This window comes from Accipiter gentilis, chromosome 9, assembly GCF_929443795.1.
Source record: "Accipiter gentilis chromosome 9, bAccGen1.1, whole genome shotgun sequence".
NCBI classification, from domain to species: domain Eukaryota; kingdom Metazoa; phylum Chordata; class Aves; order Accipitriformes; family Accipitridae; genus Astur; species Astur gentilis.
Window position 1 is genome coordinate 34,869,153 of NC_064888.1, and position 26,750 is coordinate 34,895,902.

At 39.7% G+C, this 26,750-nt stretch overlaps 1 protein-coding gene across 10 annotated transcripts in view; it reads right to left on the reverse strand.

Moving 5' to 3' along the window:
• The window catches only part of ABLIM1 (actin binding LIM protein 1), a 209,405-nt gene that overhangs the window by 42,000 nt on the left and 140,655 nt on the right, over positions 1 to 26,750 (reverse strand). For 8 of the 10 annotated variants that reach the window (XM_049811323.1, XM_049811320.1, XM_049811321.1 and 5 more), the window contains exons 7-10: positions 15,150 to 15,237; positions 10,445 to 10,503; positions 7,409 to 7,471; positions 644 to 721 (exon numbers count right to left, since the gene is read on the reverse strand). In XM_049811323.1, the coding sequence (XP_049667280.1) occupies positions 644 to 721; positions 7,409 to 7,471; positions 10,445 to 10,503; positions 15,150 to 15,237 (288 nt within the window). The remainder of the gene's footprint in view (positions 1 to 643; positions 722 to 7,408; positions 7,472 to 10,444; positions 10,504 to 15,149; positions 15,238 to 26,750) is intronic. The other 2 variants (XM_049811324.1, XM_049811318.1) reach the window with 1 other exon arrangement.

The following is a 26,750-nucleotide window of genomic DNA, read 5'->3' on the forward strand; positions in this document are numbered from 1 at the left end:
GGTACCAATAATAAGGCCAAGAAGTGAAAGAGATCCTCTAAAATAATGAAAGAGGAGGCTCAATTACTGAAGGAATTATATTAACACTCTACATCTCAGGTAACCACAAATAAAATAGCATATCAATAGCTTTCCATTTTCAGCACCGTTAATTTAGTAAAAGAAGGATGCTTAGTATCATTTTTGTTCTTAAATAAAAAACATATTTCTTTCCACAACCAAACCATCTGACTTCTGAAACAGAAGGTATTGTACCAGCCAGGCTTCTTTTAGTGTAGCTGACCCTCCTCCCCACGTCCTGCAACTGCAGACAGCAGATCTGTCAAGAACTGCATATTGAAGTGCACACATCTCCTCACATAACCCCTAACAAAGTCAGATGACCTGTCTGCCTTCTGTCCCTCTTCACACCACCAAATGACTTCAAGAGATTTACTGTATCTTTCTAAGGGAAATGTGACCTGGAAAAGGCTTACCCTGCTCTTGAAATTCTGTAGTTATAAAAACTGCATGGCGAGAGTCTGAACAATTTAACCACTCGAATAAAGGCATCAGCATCAGTATAAAAGCAATTTATTTCAGCATGAAGTATTTTACATGCAAGCAAGTGATCGGCAGCTTATTCATCAGAAGGCATACTTACATAGATAGTGTGGCCTGGAGAGCCAGGTATACTGGAACCTGGTCTGGAATAAATGCTTTCCGATGATGTTCTCGTAGGCTGAAAAACAAAAAGTAACTTTTCAGAGCAACCTGAAGTCATTAACATTGGTAATTTGGGTTTCAAGTGAAGAAATCTGCATACATCTTGAAATTAACTGAATTTAGGAAAAAATGTTGACACAAATGCAAGCATTCTGGCAAATTTCACAATCTTGTGAGGCAAGTAGGTTTGTTTTTTTTTTTTTTTTTTTTTGGTAGGGGAAGGAGTGCTGTGAGAAGGCAAAGAGGTTTTCTAAATCATACAATGTAAAAGACTGTTCATTAATAATAATGAACAAAATCAAACAACACCTGCCAGAGACACTGCAAGTAGCCATACAAAGTACAACCCAGGATAGTCCTGCTGCTCATTTTATCAAAACGTTAGTTCACAAACAGCTAGAGGTATCAGCAGTTCAGCAGACAAAACCATTGAAAGGAGCACAGCACACACGTTATCACTTTGCAGGTGTTCAGTCACTGGATTTCCATTACAAATACAGAACTGAATTCAGTCCTTCTAAGTAGAAGGACCAGAAATTATTGGCTTGGAGCTGTTCCTACAATTGCAGCACAATCTAGATGCAACATGAAAGCTCGACTGTTGATCGAAATTTCATGATTCCTCATACTGCAAAAGTCCTGATGTTTAATGACAACGTCTTACAAACCGAAATTCATGAGAACAGGCACATTCGTACAGAGCCAGTGCTTTTACACATTTAATAGATTTTCCAACAGTTCATCAGGACTAAACAGACACTGATTCCCTGGGGAAAGTTTTGTGAGAGGAGACAAAATGACTTATCACTGAGATGTGGGGATCCTGAAAACTTGGTGAATTTAAAAAACATCTGTTTGATCAAAAATCACCCAGGCTACCATGGCCATTACTCCTAAACTTGGCATACAGCAGACACAGAAGAGTAGTCAACGATATCCCACTTGCAACTAGGAAACCATGAACAATTTTTCCTCCCTAATTGACTGCAAAGACCAAATCCCAACACAAAGCAATGCATCAGCAGATGACTCTGATGATACTACTGCAGGATACTTCAAAGTCACTGAAAGTTAAATCTTGGTAAATACTCCTTACCTTGTCAGCTTGTGACATTGAACTAAGGGACCTTCAGGCACACACTGAAGAGAAACAAAGCTTGACAGCCTGGCTTGCTGATTTTTCTTAGGAAATACCTAGATTGAACGCAAGGCTACTGGACCCTTCTTATCTCACAGCATGCATTTCCTGAAAGGCTCTTTCAACCGACCTCAGAGTCTTTCTACCTTTTATTTCATAGCCAGGAAAGCTATTGGAACCATCCATATAAAAAATGCTGAAGACTAGAAAGACTAGCAGGCTTTCTCTGACTTCATTTGTGGAAATGAAATCACCACATTCACGGAGGGTCAGAGGTATAAAGGCTTTGAACATGTTCCACCAAAAAAAACGTGAAGGTTCAGATCAGAGAGCAGATGTGGCCATGGACTGACACAATCACAAATCCTCTCCAGAGCATGTCTGAGAACACTTTCTCAGCTGGACCCTTATGTGTTTCTTTCCTTTTCTCTCTGTAGCTGCAAATTCCTACATCCCAGAAGGGAACAGAAATTTCTCAGCTGCCCTTAAGCTCCTCCCATGATGCAATCAAAGCAACAAAACCAACAACAACCACCTGTTTCATGGAAACGTTACAAGAATTAAGCTGGAAAATCTGTCTGTTGTTGAGAAACACTTTATTCCCCCTTCCATTCTGCCATTTCACACCACTGTCTGAGTGGAGACACATGTAACATGTTGCTGCAGTTGCTATGCAAAACAATTGTTTTCATGACAACATACGGAACAGTATTAAGCAGTTGAGGTACTATTAGAGGTTTCTCTGTTACCTTTGGCTTTTGGCAGACATACTTTAAGAGTTTTGTCTGCTCAATTCTCCCTGTTGTAGGAAAACAAGCATTAGAGGCAGTTATGGCTCCTTCCCACCTGGCAGGACCTCTGGGTTGCTCTTCACTCTGGAACTTTCATAATAACTTCAGAAAACAAGAAATTTTCAGCCCTTGGTTCATCTCCTTAGTCTCATCTCTTAGTGTCACTGCTATAAACCTTTCCAGCAAAGGAAAATTCACTTGTATTTATCACTTCAGTGAATTTATTAAATAAAGTTAGACACCTTAAGATAGTTTCAGCCAAATCCTGCTAACTAACAACTTACTTAGGTGCTCTTAACCCTGGAGTACAGGAGCAGTTGTCAGGTGGACTGGCAAGTTGTAGCATCTGTTCTTCATTTCCTCACTGTGTTTCTGCTCCAAGCTCCTGATTACCATCCCATTAACACAGCCATGAGCCAGATATGACATGAGCCTTTAAAACCAGTTTTCTATTTTCTGTAATTCTTCCTGCTTACATCAGTTTTACCTTCCGTCTATCGCAAAGCTCCACACTCCCTGGGGCACGATGCCAGCCTGCCAGCCACTGCCTAACCACACACCGTTCCTCTCCTGAGGAGCTTAATCCAAGCAGACCTGGGACTCTGTGGCTCCTCTATTCACCTCCAGTCCTGTATCTTGCTTAAGTTCACAACACACCCCTGAAGACAGTGCATGAAAAAGAGAACTTCTACATCTCCTCTCACCCTTCCTGTCTCACTTTGCCCTATTTCTTGTTTTGAATGACACAGGCTGTTTCCATCACAGATGGCTATTTCCTACTCTGCTGCTCCCATATGGTCTGGAATCCTTCACAGCTCTGCACTTTCCCCTAAAGACAATTGCATTGTACTTAAAACATTTGTGCTGCTTGCCTTAACAAATTTACACTAAAGATTCCTTGATATAAGCTGTTCCTTTGGCATACTTTTACTTGCTATGGTTGGCTCCTCTCCTAACAGACCTACAATAGCTCCTGACTGAAAAAGTGTGACAGGGTATGTACGGCTTTTATTAGATTGTACATTACATCTTCATTAGTAGTCGAGAATCCCTGACCCTGTGTACCACTGTTGTGACTTTATATCTTAAACAGGTGGCAAGAGACACACTGGAGGTCAAGTTCTCTACTGATGTAACTGCAGTGGGGTGTAAATTCCATCCTAGAGGACAGCTGATCAGAGCACAGGCAAAACAGGAATAGCAGCTATCCCTGATTTAACCTTTAACCTTCAGTAGAGATACCATGTGAGCATCTCTTGCACACATTATCGGAAGGAGACAGGTAAAGAAATTAGAGGAAACATCCTTTAATATGAATGCATTAATTTAGAGGTATTTCCTTCCATCACAATAGTCCTGTGACACTCCCAGCAACAAAACAAGTTAAGCTGCCTACTTCTTCTACAAACAGATTTGGAACACTCTTTATATGATTGTTCTTGTTCTTGAAGGATTCAAATAGAGCTTTTCATAATGCCATCTTTGTGCAGAGAAATTTAAAGCAAACTTCTATGAAGAACTACAACTAAGCTTTTTTTCTTTTCTTGAGGTGCATGGTCTTTCTCCACATTTTCTGACAGTAGAAAAGTCACCTTTTTTTAATTTCCTCTTCCACCCAAAGGGATGTAACAGTAGTAAATATATCAATATGGGATTTCTCTACAAGATACAGGAAGTCTATGAAGTGTATGAAAAAAAATTGATAGAAATTCAGTCAATAGAAATTCATGCAAGTCACTAAAGGAGCCAAAGGAAAGAATCAGATCACAAAGCATCTAAAGTATCTGCAAGACTTCTCAGGTATTTTCCACTTCATCACAGACTTCTTATCTTTATGTTTTTGTTCTTCATTCCATGCACTTGTCTTGAGTGCAAAAGTTCTTTACGAACTTCATTTGCAGATTGGCACAGGTAACGCCATCATGCTCATCCTATCAGGTTCACATGAATTATCGTGTCACCCATGCTTATGCCCCAAATTGATAACTTTTCAATTTAATATTAGATTGCAAAGCTTAAGATGTTCATCTGCATTTACCTCAGTTTGTCATGTCATCATGCATGGCACATCATCTAAATAAATAACTTTTTTTAAAAAAAATATCCATGCTAGAGCCATTCACATTGTCCAGATGCTGCTACAATGTGGTGGCTCTGGCTTTTTCAAGTACAGATGTTCAGAATCATGCTCTATAAAAACTTAGAAGTGCAGGCAACCAGATCAAAACTGATCCCAAGAACATCTGGCCAAATGGATGCACTATTGTTTAACAAAGGCATCGTCAGCATTGTTTACAGTACCTGCCTTAGTTTTTTGATAGAGTTCATTATGCAAGGTGGTGATAATAGCTGCAGGAGAATGAATATGTTTTCACTTAGTAACATTTAACATTATAGCTTAAGCAAATTCTCTAAACCTCAGAAGCTGCTTTAAGTGAAGCATGTTTTAAAATAAACTAATAGAAGACTAGGATGTAATTTATTCTACTAGGCAGACACAATTTTGCGCTAGCAAGGAATTCGGCTTTCTCAGTACAACGCTTACTACTCTGACTACCTGCTTCATCAACTGCAAGGTTTTACAGTTATTTAGGACTTGGAACCAGGGTTCATGAAACACAGGCTTCCTATGGATTTCAGTAATTTTCAGTGGCTGTGTACAAGACCAGTAAAGCACCTCAGTTATAGTATTCATTGTGCCTGTCTGCTAGTTTAACCGTACCCTTCTCCTTACAAGAGTGTTTCCTTCTCTAATGCATGCATTCATTATTTCTCTGCCTAAAAAATCTACACCATGTAAGCATCAAGACAAAAACTAGTGAACAGGTTAGTTCAAACTCACACAGACACACATATTAATAGGTTACAACTAATTTTTCTTCCTTTCTAGACACAAAGACTAGAGAGGAGAATGAATTTTCAGCACATAATCATTGAAGGCACATTGCTAATAAACAAACTTTTACAAGACTACTCATGCAAATGTAGCCTTCACCAAGGGTAAGTTAAGTGGAAAGCAGAAGAAAATAAAGTGGGAAGCCCAGAACATACTGAATTGAACAGGAAGCTTCTCAGAGAATTCACAGGATTTCACCCCACAATTTTCAACCTACAATTTTCACATAGATTCAAGCCTTTGACCCATCATTGTAGCAACAGCAATGATAGTATGTTTGTGTCTATTCTGCAGAAGAACACTCAAAGCCAAAATCTGCCTTGAATTACACTTTCTATAATGATCATGTAAATCTAAACAGAATTTAATACTGACTAAATTTACACAAGAGTATATTCATCTGACCCTAAGCTATTTGTATCTTACACAGTCCACAAATCAAGAAAAAGAACATACCTTTATTTTGTCATGGGCTGCTCCTATTTTGTCTTGCATATTTTTCTAATACATTGGATAGGATTTGTTTTTTTAATCCTAAGGCTCCTGGATTTCAGCACCAGAAACTCAAGACTCATGCATGCTAAGCTGAACGCAAAAAGCTACTACGCTTGCCTAAAAGGTGACTGAGATGGTCCCACAGTTTGCTGTTTGCAGACTCCAACACTCAATTCCATAAAGCCTAGGACTGCAGAGACACTGCCCTCCTTAGGAGCACTGATAACACATCTTTATAGCTGTATTTTCTTGATACATATTTCTGCAGCTAACAGAGCGCACAGTGTTCAAGAGTGATTAATACATTGCAACATCCTAAGTTAACTGACTGAAGTACTGTGCTGGACAAAGGGCACAGGGCTTGCATTAACTCCCACTGAATCACAGCATTGGATTCAACCATGTAATGCCACCCTGCAGACTAACATAATCTAACACAAATATCCTGCCCTGGCTGATAATATGACTACAGCTACTTTGCAATTAGAGATGTGAAGGCAGCACCAGCAAACACAATGGAAATCCAGTGGCACGAACTCTATCAGCCTGTCTGCCCACCACTAGCCTGTACTAAGCCCGTATCAGTACCTTCTTACGTTGTTATCAGCTGAAAGCTACCTCAGGTGTGCCTGCATGCAGTACAGCCACATGTGTCCCCACAGCAGACACAAGTAATAAGCCCTGAATAAACTGCCCTGAAGGAGAAGAAATGGAAGCGGGTGGTGTTTGTAGGTGCAAAGCAAATTCAAGGAAGTCTGAAAGAAGACATGTAGTCCAGAATCAAGAGGACAGGGAGGATCTCCCAACTTGGATGTGGATGTGCCCCAGATTAGAGAGGGGCAAATGCTCTTGGGCAGCACACAGAACGTGGCCAAACCTGGAATTTTGTAAATATTTTCTCAACTAAAGTATTCATGTGTAGTTGGTCAATACAAATAAAAAAGGAACTTATTTAACTGATGGCATTTTTTTTTCTAAAAGCATGAGCCATTGCTCATGAAAACTGCTTCTTTTTAACCATCGCTTTAAAGTCAGATGCTTTTCACCATTTTCATTTGCTTCGTATTTGCACTCCAATTTTTCATTTTAGAAGAAAAACTTTCTGTAATGCTGGAAGAACAATACTAGAGCCCCCCAAAGCTGATCTGAATCTAAAAAAAATAAATTAATTTAAAGCATTTCATTAAGCAAAATAAAAAATGTGAGAATTAACAAACAACACTGCACCACATGATGCAAAATACAGCGTCAGTGCCCCTGGTGGCAAGTGATAGCAGGAAAGCTGTGTGGCAGAAGTAGTAGCAAGCACAGCAAATTACAATAATGAAGAATCTTCTCAGTAAAGAAGACCATTATCAACACTATGAAAACACAACAGCAAACCTCTGCAGAGCGTGGCCTGCGCAGAACCAGACTCTTTGGATAAAAGAACTCAGATGAGGAATGCTGTCATGAAAAACAAAAGGGAAAAATGAGTGAAAAGGAAAGCAGTCTCACCAGCTCAGTGGTTAAGCTCTTTTTTCAATCAAATTACTAATATCTACTTGCTACATAATAATCTGTACATTATAATATCTGTGTTACTTACTGATCCCTGCAGAATCACGAACAGCCAGACAATTGTAAAAAAAACCCCTAAGCAATGTATATTTTTGTAACGTATATATGGTTGCTTTATTTTCTGCTTGTTTTGGCTTTGTAATCCTCCACAAATATCCAGTGGGGGGAAGATCTAAAGCAACCATTGTTTTTATGAACTCCCTCTCAGATCTTGACCAGCTAGAATGCCAATCAGTTTATATCACAATTCAGTTACTGAGAGAAAACAGAACTTGCTGAAAACTTCTGAAGTGACTTCAGTGATAAAAGGGCTTTTTGTTTTATTTTGTTCTATAGGGTAAGGAAACTTAGCAGAGCAAATAGACCATATCACTGGCTTTTTGCAGAACCACCAGAAAATCTAGGCCTGACCCTGGAAGTGGCTATATTTGCCAACTCATAAAGCAGATTCCAATTCTCACATCAGGTCTAAATGTGTGTCATAAGAAACTGAAAGTCAAAGTACATAATTTAGTGGTGACATGTTTAAATAGCACATAGTTCCCCGTTTCATTTGTTTCTGTACCTACCTGTTTGTTATTGCCTTCATTTGAGTCAGCAGAATGAAACGTGTGTCAACGTCAGCAAAGTGAACTCAAACTTATTTTAAAATAAGGTGTCTGACTTTGCATTGGAGTAGATAGAGATGATCTGTGATGGACAGCTGAAGCTAAAAATTCTCCATCTCTCCAGCTAGCTACAGTACAGTGCATTTGTCAATGCTTTTTAAAGATATTAAACCTCTGCATAGAAGCTCTCATCTAGGAAAAGGCGACCTTGGATAGCTGTGCCATAACATTTCTCAGATGTTCCCTTAATATGCATTCTTTCGCTTCACTTCATTTTCCTGCAAGAACTCACTTAGGCAAAGACTTGCAGGTGGATGAATTAACTTACTTCACTCACTTCAATTAAAATTAGCTGAGGGAGAAGACGACTGACATGCTTGAATGTGTGATGGAAAAAAGGGAAATATTTGAAGAGGACTTTGGCCATTTCCATGGGGAATGGAAATAAGCCAACTGATTTATAAGGTCAGCTGGAGAATGTTCATAAGGCCTATAGCCAGGCGTGCTTTGATAAGACTCTTGGGTCCAAGTGAAAGGCAGTTATTGTACCCCAACTATTCACTACAAAGCACAAGCATTCTGACGCTTAAGCAGGGCCAAAACACTGTCTTACATTCAAACTGTTAAATGAGGAAGAAAATCCAGTCCGGCATAATTTTCCATTTTCTTATGGAAAGTCAGGACAGAACAATGTGCAAATGCTGGATGGTACCTACAGTGACGTTTGGCCATGCTAGATCACATGCCCATCTAGGGCCAATTATAATTCTGTATTATCAGCAGAGCCCACACTAACATGAACTCTGGTCAACAAAAATTTATCTGCATATTACCTACAATCATAGTAAATTCTCTGCAGGGGATGTTTTACAGACCAGTGCACCTGAATAAATTCTAAAGAGCATGGCTTCCTGTGAATAAGCCACACATAGAACACAACCCACAGGATATCCTAGGTATCTCCATGCCAGTACCTCTTAGTTTCCTTGTCTGAAAGACATTTTATTCATAAGCAGTCTCTAATATTCATATCCAGAAAAATTAGCAAAGTTCAAAGGACCAGCTGAGACATCAAAAAGAGAAAATTGTCCAGAAGGTTGTTCCCCTGTACTCAGCACTGGTGAGGCCGCACCTCAAGTCCTGTGTTCAGTTTTGGGCCCCTCTCTACAGGAAAGACATGGAGGTGCTGGAGCGTGTCCAGAGAAGGGCAACCAAGTTGGTGAGGGGCCTGGAGCACAAGTCTTACGATGAGTGGCTGAGGGAACTGGGGTTGTTTAGCCTGGAGAAAAGGAGGCTGAGGGGAGATCTTATCGCTCTCTACAACTACCTGAGAGGAGGCTGTAGCGAGGTGTGTGCTGGTCTCTTCTATCAGGTAACTAGGGATAGGACGAGAGGAAATGGCCTCCAGTTGCGGCAGGGGAGGTTTAGATTGGATATTAGGAAAAATTTCTTCACCAAAAGGGTTGTCAGGCATTGGAACAGGCTGCCCAGGGTGGATGAGTCACCATTCCTGGAGGTATTCAAAAAGCACATAGACAAGGCACTTCAGGACATGGTTTAGGGGGCATGGTTGATGGTTGGACTTGATGGTCTTGAAGGTCTTTTCCAACCTAAATGATTCTATAATTCTAAGATGAATTAGTGAATATGGGCTTAGAATTGCCTGGTGCATGCAAAAAGCCAGGCTCCAGCATTTATCAGTGCAGCATTACTGCCATCAAGTATTTGATCCAGAAAGTTTGTCTGGATATGCTGAGGTGACTCCAAGGGTAACTGTGGCTCTTCTTGGCATTCAAATCAGGATCACTTTAGGTTGAGGTTTATTTGGATGGCAAAGGAAGAAGAGTCCTTATTATCTAAATGCTGTAAATAACCATGCAGAACAGGGGTAACTACAGAGCAATTACACAGATGTGCAAAAATACTAAAATATATCATACTATTTGCCCTGTTCACATCTTCTCCTTAAGTCTCTCTCACAATAATTGAGATATGAAGTGTCTTAGAGACTTTGCAATGTCTGTATGTCAGTAAATTACACTACCTTTAAGGCAGTGCACTGAGACAGGTATGTGCAGGTTGGTGAGCCTAAAAATCAGAGCAATACCTCAGAAGTGCCTCCACTGTTTATTCTGCCAGTGTGGTGACAGCTATGTGAAAAACACATGGAAAAAGTCACTATTTTAAAAACAACATTCCATTATCGTGTGCTCAAAATATCTGGTGTGTCATTGCCATGAATTCGGCTTACCCGTAGCTTATCTTCAGTCTTAGTGGATTGCTTACAGTCGGGATGCCAGACAGTGGAACCTGATGGAGGAAAAAACCCATCTTTATTCAGAGCAAAGCAGATGATTTATGGTCGTGACAAGTCAGTTATTAAAGAGAATCCCTTCATTGCATGGTGAATGTGTATGAACTATGCAAGTAATTCACATTCAATTCTAGCTCATGAGAAATATAAGTGAAACAAAAAAAAATAATTCAGATCTTTGGCCCATCTACAGCAGCATCTTCCTAAGGCTGTCAAAGCACTTTGCACACACTCTTAATTAAAACTCAAACAGCCTCAAGCAGCAAGGAAGTCAGTAAGCACCAGCTGGACAAACTGAAAGACAGAGGGTTTCTCTGGGCAGGATGGTGGGTAAGAGCAAAAGAACTGGGCCATGGTTACCTGATTTGTTCTCTCCTTACATACTGCACTGCACGTAAAAAGGAAGTTCTGATTATAAGTCCATTAATACTGGGAAAGTCCTATGACTTCCTTGAGCAATAGGTGTCATATTCAGTTCCTATGAAGCATTACTCAGATCACCTCTTCCCTGCAATTATGCAAAATGCAACAGGAAAAGCAAAATTAGAAAATTCACAACACAGCAGTCAGGGCTGTATCTCACCCACTGCACTAGGCTAGAGAAGCCCGTATGACACAAGTGGTACAAAGCAGTATGTGGAAGAGCCTCTCCGTAGATCACAGTGTACCATACTTGCCATTGGCACACATCATTTCTACTCCTTGCTCTGCAAAGTCAGTGGCATGTGTTGCACTGGCATTTCCACATGGCATATTCCAGCTACACATCCTACTAAAAAAGGCAAGGTCTCTTCTGTTTCTGTCCCAAAACATGGGATTCTCTCTTATGCTGTAAAAATGGAAATATCTGGCTGTCCCCAAGGGGCTGAGCAGTGTCAGGGGCAAGGAGCACTTCCATCCCATTTCAGCTCTCCTTTGGAACAGAGTGTAAACTGTGGTCACTGCTAGGAAGCTCCTGGCACATATTAGCCAAGTTGAAATGGAGCAGAAGCTAATGCTGATTTTTAACACTGACTGCAGCTGCAGTCAAATTCAAACTTCATTCCAGTCACCGCAAAGCCAATACAGAGCCTTGTCTGTCTGCAGGGGGGAATGTCACCTCTTCACTCTCTCCACAAAGAAACCAAACAGAGCAAAGTCCAGGTTTCCTGCTGGTGACTATTAGCTCAAGCGCAGTCAGAGGAAACCCCACCCTCAGAGCCCAGGAGAGGTACAGGTCAGGGCCCCTGGAAATTTTGTTCTAACGAGCCCTTACATGGCTCAGTACAGAAGTAAAGACCAGCAGGAATGATTTCACTTCTCAGCAGCACACAGTATAATCATCATCAGGAGACTGGAGAGAACGGCGTGACTCTGGATCAAGGGTGTGAGATGTTTGGCTTTGAGTCTAAGCCGAGGAAGAAGAAACTGTGCATTTGGCAGGGGGAAACCATCAGACAACAGGGAGAAGTGTACCAACAGCCTTCTCTGTAAACAAACAGCAGCCTCAGCGCCAGGAACCCACAGAGCCTGCAAGATCAGGAGAGAAGCATGCCCTGTGCATTTGTTTAGGAGGTCAGATGGATACAAGCACTCAGGAGGAAGGGACTTCATGTTATAAGGCTGATGAACTAAGACTCAGAAGGTTTAGGTTCCACTCTCAAATTCAGCTGTGTGCTTCCTGGGTGACCCGGAGAAAAATGATCTCTGTTCCTCTGTACCTCAGTTTCTTTTCCATTCAGCTATACCCACCATCAAAGAAAAAGCTGTCACTACAGTTTTGGGCAGTATTTAGCACAAACTGGTACAATTTTAGGGACACCTCAGGAGGATGCTGCAGCTGCTGGAAGTGAATGAGAAATGCAAGAGAGCCTGCATGTCATTTTCAGGGTGAAACTTAGCTAACAGTTGTGAGTTTTCTTTTAGAAAGTAAGAGGTTTGAAATATGTGAAATTAAAAAAAAACAATCAGATAGAGTAGGCTTAAGAAGTTAAATGTAAATATTTTTCATGATCTTGAACTCTGAGCCACCTACAACTTGTAGATTTTATTCACCCAAACATGCCAATCAGTTTGGAAATGCTTGGAACAGTGCAAATTCTCAAGCTGCATTGTCCCTCTTTTTCCTACTGTAAACAGTTCAGCAAATTGTGGTTATTCCCATTCTTAACATATGTTTGTTTGCTCACTTGGCAGACACCAATCAATGTGTTTATTTATTCAGCTTTTTACTTTGCACATACCATTGTTTCAATATACAGCACCCTAAAAATCAGTAACTTGGGCTATTATTGACACATTGAATAAGGCTGAAAGCCTGTGTGAGAATCAAGTGAAGCATCCCTTTAAATGCTGAGCAACATCCTAGCTCAGCAACAGTCTTCTGGTGCAGTCCATATAGTAATATATTACTAGGAAGTTAATGGGAAAGAGAAAGTTTCTGATGCTGCTTCTTTTTCCTGTGTTGGAGCAGGGCAAAGCCAGATTGCTTCTGCTAGCATTATTCAAACCATCCTTAATGTAGAAAGCCCCCAAACAGACAGCTTGTTTTCCCATGTTCTCCTTTTGCAGGTTTTCCACACCTTTCTAACACAAGTAACTACCACAAACCTGACAGGCTCCTCTATTATACAAAGCAATACCAACGCAATGCTTTCATGTCCTGTGGAGAGGACGATTAGAAGTGAGATTTAAGCTGCCTATTTTCATATATTTTATCAATAATGTGATTTTTGTTCTAGCTTTAGTGTTGTGGTGTTGTATTTTTATTTCAGAGAAATGCTTGGAATGCTGTTATTCTGCACCCTAGGGTAAACAATTTGGATGGAGACAGGATATACATTTCAGCTGAGAGCTTTCCACAGGAAAGGCTTTTAGGTCCCTTACACTTACAAGCATGCTGAATACAGCAAGGAAAGCTTTGGCAAGACAGTCTGGAACACATTCAGCAATAACATTATTTAGTCAGAAAACAGCTTGTGGACAATAAAGCAATGCAACTTGGGCTGCTCCTCCTCCGAGACAGAGTGAGCATGAAGAACATTAATTCACCACCACAGAAAGGGAGATACAGCCAAGAAGAGAACAATGGCAGATCAAGGAGCCAGGTGTCTCTCCTCTCATCTTTCACATCACCTGAACTTGGCTAGGACAAAATCTAGCCTTGTTTAACTAGAAGCAATAACTTCTGTCTTATTTGGATCTGCAGAAATTTACACTACAGCCTGCCCAATCAACATGAACGCCCACTCTCTGCTAGACTGGTGCAAACGGCTTCAGTTGCAAACAGCTGTTATTAATAACAGCAAAGGATGAACTGATGCTCACCTTGAACTCTGTCTGTACTTTATCATACTATGATGTGAGGAAACTAAGATTATCAGTTGTCAGATGCAGTAACTGATGCTTTCAAATCAGTCTTTCCAATTAGCCATCAGAAAGCAGTATTTCCTACTCAGGCCTCTTCCAGCCTCTCCTTGCTCTTGCAATGTAGAGCTGCTACACAACTCAATATCCAGTTCTGTGCATCACTGGAATAAGATGACTAAGGTATAAGGTCAGTGAGTGATGAGAGGGATGGACTGCAAGGGAAGACAAACTACAAAAGAATAAGTTAGCTTCAAAGGAATTCTTTAACAGTATTATCTTAATTTTGGAATTCCTCCAGAAGGAATCCCTCCTCAGAATTTCAAGAGATGGCTGCCACCACACTTTCATTGTTTCCTTCCTACTCTTTTACAGTCCTTTCAGGTATACCAAGCAAGTTTTCTAACATAAGTACAATATATAAAATCCCAACATGTATCTGCCTTTTTCACTTCGATTTCTGGCTTGCATAAATGTGTATTATACATCTTTCTACCAACATTAATTAATACTACAGCAAGTAATAAAAATAACTCTAGCTTAATAGTTAACATGCTACCTTCTGGGAGAGTAGGTGGAATTCAGATCAAGGATACTTTTCAATCAATGGAAAGAGCACATTCTTTTTTATGTGAAAAGATCATGAAAAATATGTGCTTGGCAATACCCGGGAGTGTGAGACTGTTAATAAGAAAGAGGAGATGAAAATGAACATACAAGAAAGAAGTGACTGTGGAAAGACATAAAAATAAAGCAAATGGGAATAAAAAGAGAGACATGACCAGATAAAAGGGAAATAGGCGAGGCAAGCAAATATGGTTAAGAACCAGAGGAGACAATGTCAATGCGCATGGGGAATGAGATCTGCCATGACTCAAGATAAGCTCACTGCAGCCTCTGGAAGTTTTTCCATTGTCTTTTACAGTTTGGAGTGTGGTCCAGAAACTGATCAGCAGAATTCAGGGGAAACCCTCTCACTTTGTTTGGTATCTCATATACCAGTCTGGGTACTAAGCTATCCATGAGATGCCAAGTTCAGAGGCAGCCTAAGAAATTTCATTCTTGCTACACAGCTTTTGAAAACAGTCTGTCTCGGCTAGGGTGTAGAGTCACTGCAATGCCACTGTTATGGCCACCTACTAGAACGAAAGGGTTTCAAGTGAGAACACTATTGAAGAGAGGATGGCTATAGTCCTGTTTGCCTTTATTACATGGGGATGGTTTATAAACTCCTGAGGTCTGTGACAGAAAAATTACAAAGTCCAATTTTCTTGGTTTGGAATGGAAACATCCTTACCTTGCAGATACATTTCTTCTCCTTCCGTGAACATTTGGTTGCACCTGCTGCATCGTGCACAGCTTGGATGATAATGCTTGTCACCTGCCTAAATAAAAATAAAAAAGGGAAATGAGTGACAAACACATCGCATTGCTTTGTGAGCACTCGCTATTTGCTAACAGACCATTGCCATTTTTCTTCTTGTTCACCTGTTATGATACAACATTGCCCTCATGATGTGACAATAGCGACAAGCATGTAAGATCTGCCATACTGCTTCAGTCCAGAGGTCTATCTAGTCCAGTATCCTGTCCTCAACAGAGGCCATCAGTGACTACTTAGGGTAAAAGGCTGTAAGAAACCAGACAATACTGGAGGCTATGTCAAAATGTATCTACTCTTCATGATTTGCCCAACACCTTTATAAATATGCATCTGTCCAAAAGTCCAAGGCAACGAATGTCACACTGCTGTTAGATATTTGTGTAAACCTGCTGCCTCCTCATTGTGTCAAACGTATTTTCTCAATTGCTCCATTGTTATGGATGAATTTAGATAATGAACGACAGTTTTCAACCTGCCATTTCATTCCTTGGCCTACTTCCTGACACTGCTGGTATGGGCATTAACAGAGAGAGCTTTCTAGAGCCACTTCTGGGACCACTAACTTAACTCACAGATGCCTGACTTAAGAAGATACACTAGCACAGACAGCTTGAGCTGAATTTGAACTACTGATGGAAAGATGCTAAATACTCTAGATCCTGTTACGCAAATCCAAATCCACTGAGCCATTCATTCTGTTAAATACATTGATACCTATAATAAACAAAGCTGATCAGATTTCAGGCCTATAAAGGCAGGAAAAAATCAAGGCGCAGATATTAATGTGATTTCTTCTCCTTAGGAGACCAAAGCAACAAATGTATTAATTTCCTTGCATCAGAAACTAAGCATGCAATGACCACATCAGGCTTTTTAAATAAAAAAATAATTAATCCTAAAAAACCCTTAATAGTGACAAGTAATGAATTCTAAAAGTCTTTAAATTTGTATCTGGCTTTCCAAACAAGTTAACCTCAAATCCTTTTTCATAAAATATTCCCTATCGACTGAGATGTTATATGCACAAAATACCTGTTTACTCTGTAGCTGACTTGTAAAATGTCATCAAATCCATTTCCTACTTCATTATACTTGAGACTGTAACATTACTAAATTCAACCTTTCCTTGTGTCTACTGAGATGAATAACATACTTTTGGTTCGCATTCAACATTGACAGGCTTAGTATTTAAAAGTATTTATATGAGATGATGAAGTACATGGCTTAAAGTACCTGACAACTACCAGACAACCAGGTCTACCATCCAGCCCTTCTACAGGTAAAGTTGCACCATTTAATTTTAATGTTCTCATTTGTTCCTGCCCTAATAGTGCAGTACCTGGGTTTGATTTTAGGTAAGGTCAGGAGAGGTAGCTATTCACAGAGAGAGTGGTGTTTGTGGACATGACTATTTATCTTTCATTATCACTAAGACCAATTCCTGTCAAGGAATTTCAGCAATACAAGGCCAGTGTGCTGCTATTTTAGCCATGCACTCACTCTTCAGTTGCAAAAAACCTGCACTTCTCTTACTCAGAGAGTGCCTTTGCTGTTGATTCCCACTCCTTAGAGAGCAGCATCCACTAGACAGGGAGACTAATGTGATTTAGTATTTATTTTTTGCACAGCAGATTTAGACCTGTCAGGCAAAAAAGGGGCTCTGGTAAAAGGGAGAATGAAAGGTCACTACAAGATATGCCTATTCTGGGAAGAAAAGCTAATGAGGGAGGAAATGCAGAATTGATGCTTGACTTGCAGCAACAAAACCAATATTGAACCGATAAGGAAAAACACAGTTAATGCTTATTCTCTTTTTATAATTTTCATTATTGGCTGTCTTCTTCAATCTGACTCTAGCAATTATTTAATCCCTGAGCTGTCCCATCAGTTCCATTCAACACTGGAATTTAAGAAAAAGAAAATGAAGAAACTCTGTATCTGAAATGTAATGCTGGCATCAAACCACGGCTATTCTGATCTTGAATGCAGATGTGCAAAGAACAGGTACTTGTACATATATGCAGCTTAGGGCTGTGAATATTGAATGGGGTTCAAAGATGGATCTCCAAGTCAGACAGCTCAGCACTCAGCGGAAGCCAACATCCTTTTCTGTACTTTCTGCCTCACCCAAACAATATTGTACATACAGAGAAACAGCAATTTTATCTGTGTTTGGTAAAAAAAATAATCCCAACTTCTGAGCATTCCTGAAGTTCTTCAGCAGAATGGGGCCCACAGAGCTGCTTGTCACAAGTGATTTCAGACGTATTTGATTTAAAGATGATGGCAAATCTAATATCCTGGGAACTGCTCCCAGTTAATGAGATACAAAAAATTCCTAAGGTGGCTGAATCACTGCCAGAAAGGATCTTCTCTAAACAGGAAGACAATAATTGAAAAATACATTTGAAATAATAAAACAGGAATCTTTTCTGGGCTCTGCCTGTCTCATCCAACTAAAGAATATCTCTGCAGCATAACTGTGCTGCTTCTTAACAGAGCTCAAATTTTCAGTAGGCACATGGATTTTTCTGAAATAAAATTCATAACTTCTCAAAAGTTATTCAGTAGGGTAGCTGAGTAGCTATGTAGTCTGAACTGGAAAAAGTACAGGGCCTGTTATATTATTATTAATTAACCTCTCAGATATTCCATCTGAGGTGGGATTGTGTCTTTTGAGATGTTTCCCAAATTTCCAGACACAAAAAGACTGAAACCTTGGTACATAAGTATTACCAGATGAAGTAGGTTTTATAAAGAAATAATTCCTTACCAAGCACCCTGACGCTCAACTAAGGCAAATGTAGTTTTAAGAAGGGTAGTTAGGATCCAGCAGAGATATCTATATTGAGAGGACCATGGCATGTGAACGAAGAAAATCATGCATTCACACCTATACAGTTTCAGCTTCTCTTCTTCCAGTCTGGCCTTTGAGGTGTGGTGGTTTTGGTTTGGGGGTTTTTGAGGGTTTTGTTTTGGTTGGTTGGGTTTTGTTTAGGAACAAGAAAGCCATATTGCACCTCTGTTTTTATCAAATGATGCATTTCATTATCATAAGCAAAAGGTGCCAATCCTTTGGGTTTTGCGCAGCTACTCTGGCTGTCCTACCCCAGGCTTCTGAGTTTCCTGTTCCTTGTTTTGCAGTTAATTCACAGGCCAGTTACTTCTACTAGCTTGGTCCATACTTTGTCCTAAAAGGGTCTCTATCCGGTCCATCTAGTGCCAATATTGATGAGTCTTTCACTTGCCATGATCATCCAATAAACATTCCACTTATTTTTCTCCTCAACACAAAGCTTTTCTTGAGGATCCTTTAGAAAAGGGCACCTAGATTCAAGTACTCACCTGTTAATTGCTATAAGCAGTTTACATGTTTTTAAAAGCCAGGCTATTTATAGGAGAAATAAATCCAGAATTCATCACAATATTATGTGTAGACCTTTGGCCTCTCTGAAGATTTTTTTCCTGGAAAAACTTCTGATACGCTACTGTCAAGAGAATACAGTTTAAACAATGTACACCTGTCTCTTCAAAAGAGACCAATTTTATCAGATCTTTCCCCAAGGCTGAAACAACTTCCTAAATTTTAGCCTAGTGTGAGTGATGATGAATGACCACCATGTCCCAGGTCACACAACCTTGCTAAGTGGAAGTGCTAATACATCCAGCACAAGAGAGGTTTTGGGGGAGTTACATATCATAGCAGCTGCACTTGTTGCTGAATGCTTCCAAACCAGTTTCATGAGTTTTCTACCTCAGTAATGTTTCTACGGCTCAGGATTGCAAGCCTTTCTTCAGTGGGTATGCACTGGAAAGCAATATGCAACTCAACTAACTTAGGGCTAATTTGCTGTGCTTGATTTGTTGTTATCATCTGAGAAAACTAGTTGCTAAAAGTCAGTCATTTACAATGTATTAGGAAAACCTTTTGATCTACAAGGGGATGAAATACTCATGCTTTTTAGACACCTGGTCTTGTCCATCTTGGTCTCAGGCTACTAAACCCTCATTCAGTATGTCCAATGTGCAGTTTCCTGTAATCTTACGCTACTGTGCTGTGGACTGTAAGGTTTCTATCTCAATCCAATGTTGGCAGTAACACGTAACATTAATTCAGTGCACATTTGCCCTGAACATCCTTCAGCTAAGGTGCAAGAGGGTTAAAGGCACTTCCCTTCTTGCTATTCCTAGCTCTCCTTACCCCTTCTCAAGTCCACTTCATGTCCAGAAATCCTTTACAGTTAGCTTTGCTACACAAGGACTTCTCAAGTGGCATCTTGCACCCTGCCAGCAGCAACAAAAGACTCTTCTGTTCAAAATACAGCTATTCAGCCACTAGGATTTGATGTATCATATTGCTTATGATCTCTTCTGAATTATTTCAGCTTTAGTTGAGGTCTTCAGGACAATTCAAACCATCAAGTGCAAACTATGACCCATACCTTAGAGGACTGTCCCTAAACTAAGTCTGAGTAAGCTGAATTAATAGCTGTAAATACCCCGATTTTGCTTAGCTAGAAGTGCTAAAACCAACCAAAATAATGTTGAACATTATTGCTCTTACTTTGCATACAAATTCTTAAATGGAATTTAATGAATTGACAGCAGTTTCTTATCAAATAAAATATTAAACCTACGTATTACTGTCACTGCCTATAAATTCTCTGTTAAATCAGCTGGCACTTGCATTTGAGTAGAAGCAAAGAACATCAGTTACCAATTTATAACAAGATACAATCTCTTCTGACTTTCCTATTTATCTTCTACCCACACTGACAAATCTAAAGTAGGTTCTCAGATTAAATCTCATTTGAACACCATAGACAGAAAAATTTAGATTTAAAAAAGTGGTAGTATATTCTCATTTACTAAATACTTCCAGGGTCTTAGAACTGCAGAATGAAGGAACAGTGGCCAAAGGTATATTATAAGTGTAATTATAAATTTAAATATACTGATGTTAAATTTGAGTAGCTTTCCATGGTTCTGCAAGTCTCACTGAACTGTGGTTGACCGGTGATATATGCATTCTATTTATTTTCTATATACTACTAAATACATATACTATACGCAATATGTGCATTATATGCATATTCATGTAAAGAAAATAGGTTTTAGCATTATTTTACAAAGTATTAAGGTTCTATTTATTCTGGTAATTTCAAGACATACTGGAATCAAGTCTTTAGCAACACTGAACTTCAGATTCCCAATCTACAAAGAAGGTTAATGTCCTTCATAAAATACTTTGGAGAAACACTACCAAGGAAAACCATTACAGAATGTACTCCTAATGACCAGTCCTGAGAATAAATCCATGTAATCGCCTCTCCTCTAAGGCTTATGAATGACAGTTAGAGGTTCAGTAGTCAGGATTCGCAGAGGATGGGCTACGTAGGGGAGCTGGATGTGTACATTCAGCAGAGGACATGTCCCAAGTAACATTAGCAAAAGTACAAGCTATATTATGTATTATAACAATGCCAAGACCTATATAATAGTTAAAAATAAGCGACACCAAATTTTCCTTAGATCACCTTTTCAGACTCAGCAGCTATCAATTTTCAGCCTTCTTCCAGCATACTATTCTCATAAATAACTTCAACTAGGACATACAAATCCTCCTCAGCCAATTAAACCAGTCTGCAATGCCATTTTGAAAGCCACTGTGTAGTGTTCACAGAGGGCTTTGAAGGCTCCCTCTAATCGGGGGGTAATAACCCTGTACAATTGTCCAGTATGAGAAAGGTCGCAGAACACAGTCATTTCATTACACACGGCATGCATCAAGCTTAGAGACCTCTGGCAGTTGAAAAGGTAAACTAAAAGGCTCAGAGGTAGGGTGCTACTTGAAGCACCAGTTAAACACAACGCACCGAGCTCCTCTACAACCCTTTCTCACACCACTGATGCTCCAACCTTTTCACAAATGTGCACAACACTCATTTGCCTTCACTTTATCAAAATGCCATTGGGAACCTCCTGAAGCCAAAACTGTAATGTTACTCATAGGTGTCAAGGAAGGCAATGGTGGATATTGCAAGAACAATTTTAACCTGGGAGCTACAAATACAGCTGCATGCAAGCTGATACAACGTGCCCCAGATACCCAGCATAAAATACAACTATAACCCCATGGTAATAGTACTTCAAAAGCCAAGGACTGTATTTTCTGAGTCCATCCCCTCTGTCCCCACTTGCCACAAGACTAATTTTTATTCTCTGAGTACTTGTAGAGCTCTAATCTGATTAAATAAATGTTTTCCTCTTTGGTGAACATGAGAGCTTAAGATTTCCTATTACTCATGCCTTCAGTTCTGTCCTTCTTTCCAGAACAACAGTGAACAAGAGCCAGAGAGAACAATAACAAGAATCCCGCTAGGAGAGCTCACATGCCATTGGGTCTGGTAGAGGAAGAACTAATTACCAACAGACATTTTCTGCTGGCCAAAGGACACAATTAAGTGCATATTTGTTGCGTTACATTTGCACAGCTGCATTCACTCTCCATTCAAAGATATCTCAGCAGTCACCTGACAAACAGCTATTAAACATGTAGAAAGCTTTTGTTTTCTAATCCTATTTTAATACCACAAAACCTGCTATGTAGTTGAAATAGTATCTTTAAGAGTAAAAGCCCCTCCCCCTTTTCTTTGTTTTTAAATTTTTATGAACAGGTATAATGGGCCCATTTGATGGCCAAACCTAATCAAATATTTAGTTCTACCATGACTCTGAGGAGAATGACCTGATTTCTTAACTCTCTTAAGGACTAAGGAGCAGCACAAAGAATAACTCGGACTCATCTTTGAAATCCCTTAAGGAATGTTGTGAATTGTAAAACAGGAACTGTGGCAGTAGCCTACCATTTTCCAGCGAAGCTTTATTTTAATTACTTGCAGAGGTCACAGAACCTTCAACCCTGTTTGATGTTCGGTATAACATCAAATTCCATTGTTTCCTTCTCTGCAGGCTTCTGTGATCTCACGAGCGGCTGGAACAGCACAAACACTATGAAGACCAAAACTGGCCTCTAATAACATCCTGACTCAAACTGTCCACTCATTTTTCCCAGGCTCTTGTCTGTTTAGCAAGTCACTACAAATATCTTTGCTCAGATATCTGTGCAGATCCTTTGCTTCCAAAGGACTTCAGAGTCTACCCCAATTTTCTCTGTTACTGCCAAAGGAAGGAAAGTGTAACAAAATTTAAACATTGAAAATATTCTAGCCTGATAAATCGTTGTTTGATATGTATCTTTAAAACTAGGACCTTCTAAAGCTGTTTTTAACACTACTGTCACAACATCTCAATAGCAACAACTCTCAGCACAGTCTCTGCCTCTGTTCAACCTGAGACAGGACGGAGCAGCGGGAAGCAGAGCTCACACTGGCAGTTCCCAGGCTGATGGGGCTGCAAGACACAAGACACAAGACTGGGGGAAAGTGGGAAATGGAGCGTGAGGCCGTGACTGTAAATCTGAATGACAATGTGCATGCAAGAGACATGGAAGACCCTCAGAGTCTTCCATTGATTGCTGTGCTGCCTTGGGTAAGCCAAAACTGCAGCTGTCCTGTTGCTAGGAACACCTGCACTGTTAATTCATGTCCAGTTTCTGATTCTTATACAAAAATACTTCCCAGCATATCAACAGTGACTGCCAATCTCATGCTAGTATATTACTTAAGAGATGGACTGTAATAAACTTTGTAACTTACACAGTGTTAATTCCATCTGCATACACTATTGTTGTACCCATTAGTTGCTGTTAATAGCAATGCAACTGTTAGCTGCTTAGAATATAATTTTTCCTTATAGCAAAGATGCAAGTAACGATTCAGGCTAAATTCCCAGCTATGCAACTGCTCTGCTGGCATGAAGAAACAGTTCTCAGGGCAGCTGAGAATCAACTGGACTTACTTTAGTAAGATCCTAGCAGTTACTTTTCACTGCACTGTCAGCTCTGCTTTGAGTTCTTACTTTCCTGCAACATCCAGTGTTGAGCAAGTTGCACACACAGGTGAAATTCTTAACTACCAACTACGGTCTTTATGGGAGCTATTCATTCTGTCTTCATGGGGCAAATCCACTATTGCTACACACAGGACCAAGGTTAAGAACTTACATTAGCTACACAGTTAACAGCGGGAGGTCAGTACAAAGAAGGTAATTCCACTCAACTGAGAAACATACCCACAGTAGCACAAAGTGGCTGGTTAGAATACTGTGGTCAGTACAGAGGAGCAAAGCAACAGCAAACACAGCTTTATTGCCTATTGCCAGGATTTCAGCAACATCTCTGTTCGGATCCTGGGTTACATTTATGCACAGAGAAACCTAATTCCAGTGACTGAACATGTAGTTAATCAGAAACAATCCAGAGTAAATATATGTACTAGAATTTATTAAGTTTCATTCTAATCTAATTACAATAAACATCTGAATTCACTGCCTTCATTACCCTCATTTAGGTGTGTATGAGAGCAAAATCCAGCATCCGGCATTTAATTTTCTTTTAAACCATGTGTATTGCACAGATTATTTTTTTTAATTTTGAACTTCTCAACAGCAAGTATTTGGCAAGTCCTGATACAAATCCCTCCTCTATTTCTTAACAATGCTGGAACAGGTCCAGTTTATAAGTACAGGTGTGGACTTTCTACATCTTCTGTAATCTTTCGGCTTCACAAAGTATTAGAGAACTAAACATTCCTTTATCTTGTATGCATTTTGTCCAGCATGGATTTTTGACATGAAAAGATACTTCACCTAAAGGACAGCCACATTCATAGGATTAGTTTGGAACCAGAATCAAGCAGCAAAGCTACTTTACAGTAACTTCACCATGGTGCCAAGGGCCTTTTCAAACAGCCTAATACTGGCATAACTATAACTTTGCCTCAACCAGCCAGCAAAACACCTCTACTGACTACCGAGAGTGTTGTGTAGGTCTGCTGAGCTGTACAGTTGAGTGATCGGTCTCTCTGCAGCAAGGCGAGAAAGCCTTTCCAGCTACAGCCTCTAGCCTGCTGAAAGCAAAGCCAAGCCCTTAGCTTGGTTTGCTGCTGAGTGTTAGTTACATGGCACAGGTCAAGGGACAGCATGGAATCTTGTGAATGGATTATGTACCGGATGCATATGATATGCAATCTTCCGTAACACCAGGAATATTCCACTTTCCAAGTCATCTTCATGTTCTCTTTCGTTAGGTGATAACAGGATCACTGAGTTATCAGGAATATGTGAGTTCAAGAGTGAAACACAACCATATTTCTCCTTTTAGCACTCTGCATGAAGTGACTGTTAGTCCCTTGACTTGTCCCTCTGGCTGAACTTCGAATAACAGAGCTTGATGTGTATGCATTAGCAGATCACGTTAACTGAAGCTATATTTGCAGCACTGCAATGATATCTCCAAAACAATGGGAAGTATCTTGGAAGACTGAGATATTACTAGTTTATTTAATAAGAAACAACTTTCTCAGTCAGTAGAACTACAGCTAACTTCAACCTGCTGAAATTTAGCTACAGAAGTCAGCAGCATATCTCCTTTGTATCATAAAAAAACACCAACAGAATTATTTCATAAATCAGAAAGCCTTGTACTTGACAGCAGGTAATAAATACTAGACGTCATCCTAACATAAAAAGGTTATTTGCAATTCCAAAAATTAGCAGTTATCTCCATTCTGATCATGATTTGATTGCATTTGTAGACAGACAGAAATAAAGAGCAGTGTTATATGTGCATACATATACATATACATGTGTATGTGGAATTTTAAAGGAATATACATCTTCCTAGATCTTAAAGTAACCATAAAAGGATAAACCCAGGAATTTTTAAGACATCCTACTGGATGTCCCAATTCCTGTATTCTAAAATACAAACAAAAAAGTTATCATGGTCTATATGCTTGATGCACAGAAAAATTATAAGAACTGAGATACTATTAACATAAAAAAAAAGGCAATGACTAAGTCATTAAGTTAGAAATAAAGGTAACCAATAAGAAGGCAAAAGTCACCAAAAAAATAACTATGGGCTACATGTTTAAAGACAATAAGAGTCTTTATTAAAGCATGATGGGGGAAAAAAATAATAATAATAAAAAAAAAAATCACAGATCAGGCAAAGATGTCTTGTGAGCAGTAGATGAAAAATGATGAAAGAGAACACAGAAAAGGCAGGAGTATTCAGGAGGTGTATCCTTCTGGTCTGCATTTGATGATGCCGCAAGACATATTCTTCCTGTTTGATACTGTTTATTAAGCAAGATTTATCTAAATAGTGTTTGCCATAAGTCAACATTTACATATTCGGAGATTTGAATAATTTGTACTTCAGAGCCTTCAGAAAACTATAGCTAGGCAGTTCTCTGACAGATGGATGTGTTAGCAGGGGAGGCTCTGGTGAGCCAGATACCTCAGAGATTACTTCCTTCTACCCACAGCATGAGGTACTTCTACTACTGGCCAAGACAAGAATATAAAACCTTTCCTGGGAAATCTGCTAATGAATCAAAGACAATGCTTGTTTAAGCTATGTAAACCCAACAAGTATGTTTTAACAGTCCAACGTAATATGCCTGCAAATCAAGAAACTGGGGCCCTGTGAGATTGAGGGCCATGTGGGCAACAGCCACTGAGGCAGGCGGTTTGAAAACATCGTTGATAATCTCCCAGAAAATGCTCTCAGAGTACCTGAAAGGGCTGGCTCTTCTGATCATTTAATGTATACACAGAATATAAAGGAAAAGCAGAAAAAAGGTTTTGCTTTTGACTACAGATACTGCAACATCACCATTATAACACTGATGAGTGCATACATGTGGATTTACAGAATAGAGTTAGGTGGAGAACCATCAAAACAATGTGAGTCTTCAGCTGTGAACCTGAAGGACTCAGACTCAAACCCATATTCAGTGAGAGGCTTCAGAGATGACTAGATCACAACAGACAGGTGATTAAAAGCAAAGAAAGTAGATGATAGCAGAAAAGAGCATGAGCTTTCCAATCCCATTGAAAAAACTATGACAACATCAAAAAGTTGAAGTTAGACAAATTTAACCTCAAAATAAGGTGAAGTTTCTAAAAAGTAAAGGTAATTTAAGCAGCAAGAGAGAAAATTTTTGGCCTTACAATCACTCTGCAGTCTTCATGACAAGGCAAGATAATTTCCCAAAGGATAAGCTTTCATTTGGTTTCTAGGGAACAGCTCTATGATTCTGAAAAGATAAGGTCAAGCAAGATGATTTTAGCAGTTCCTCTGACCTTAAAATCCATTCCAATGGGCTTTACATAGAGAGAAGCTTTTATACATGCATCAGGCTGCTCCTAGGGAGCACAGGTCTGGACCAAACCAGTAGAATAATTAGAGTCAGAGTCTAAGATTACACTGGAAAAATTTCCAGTAGAGTTAAAGCAGTTCACCGAGACCTGTCCTGGCTAAGCAGCAAAACTCTTGGTATAGCAGGGGCTTTGCTGCTAGAAGGGAGCCTTTGTTGATGTGGC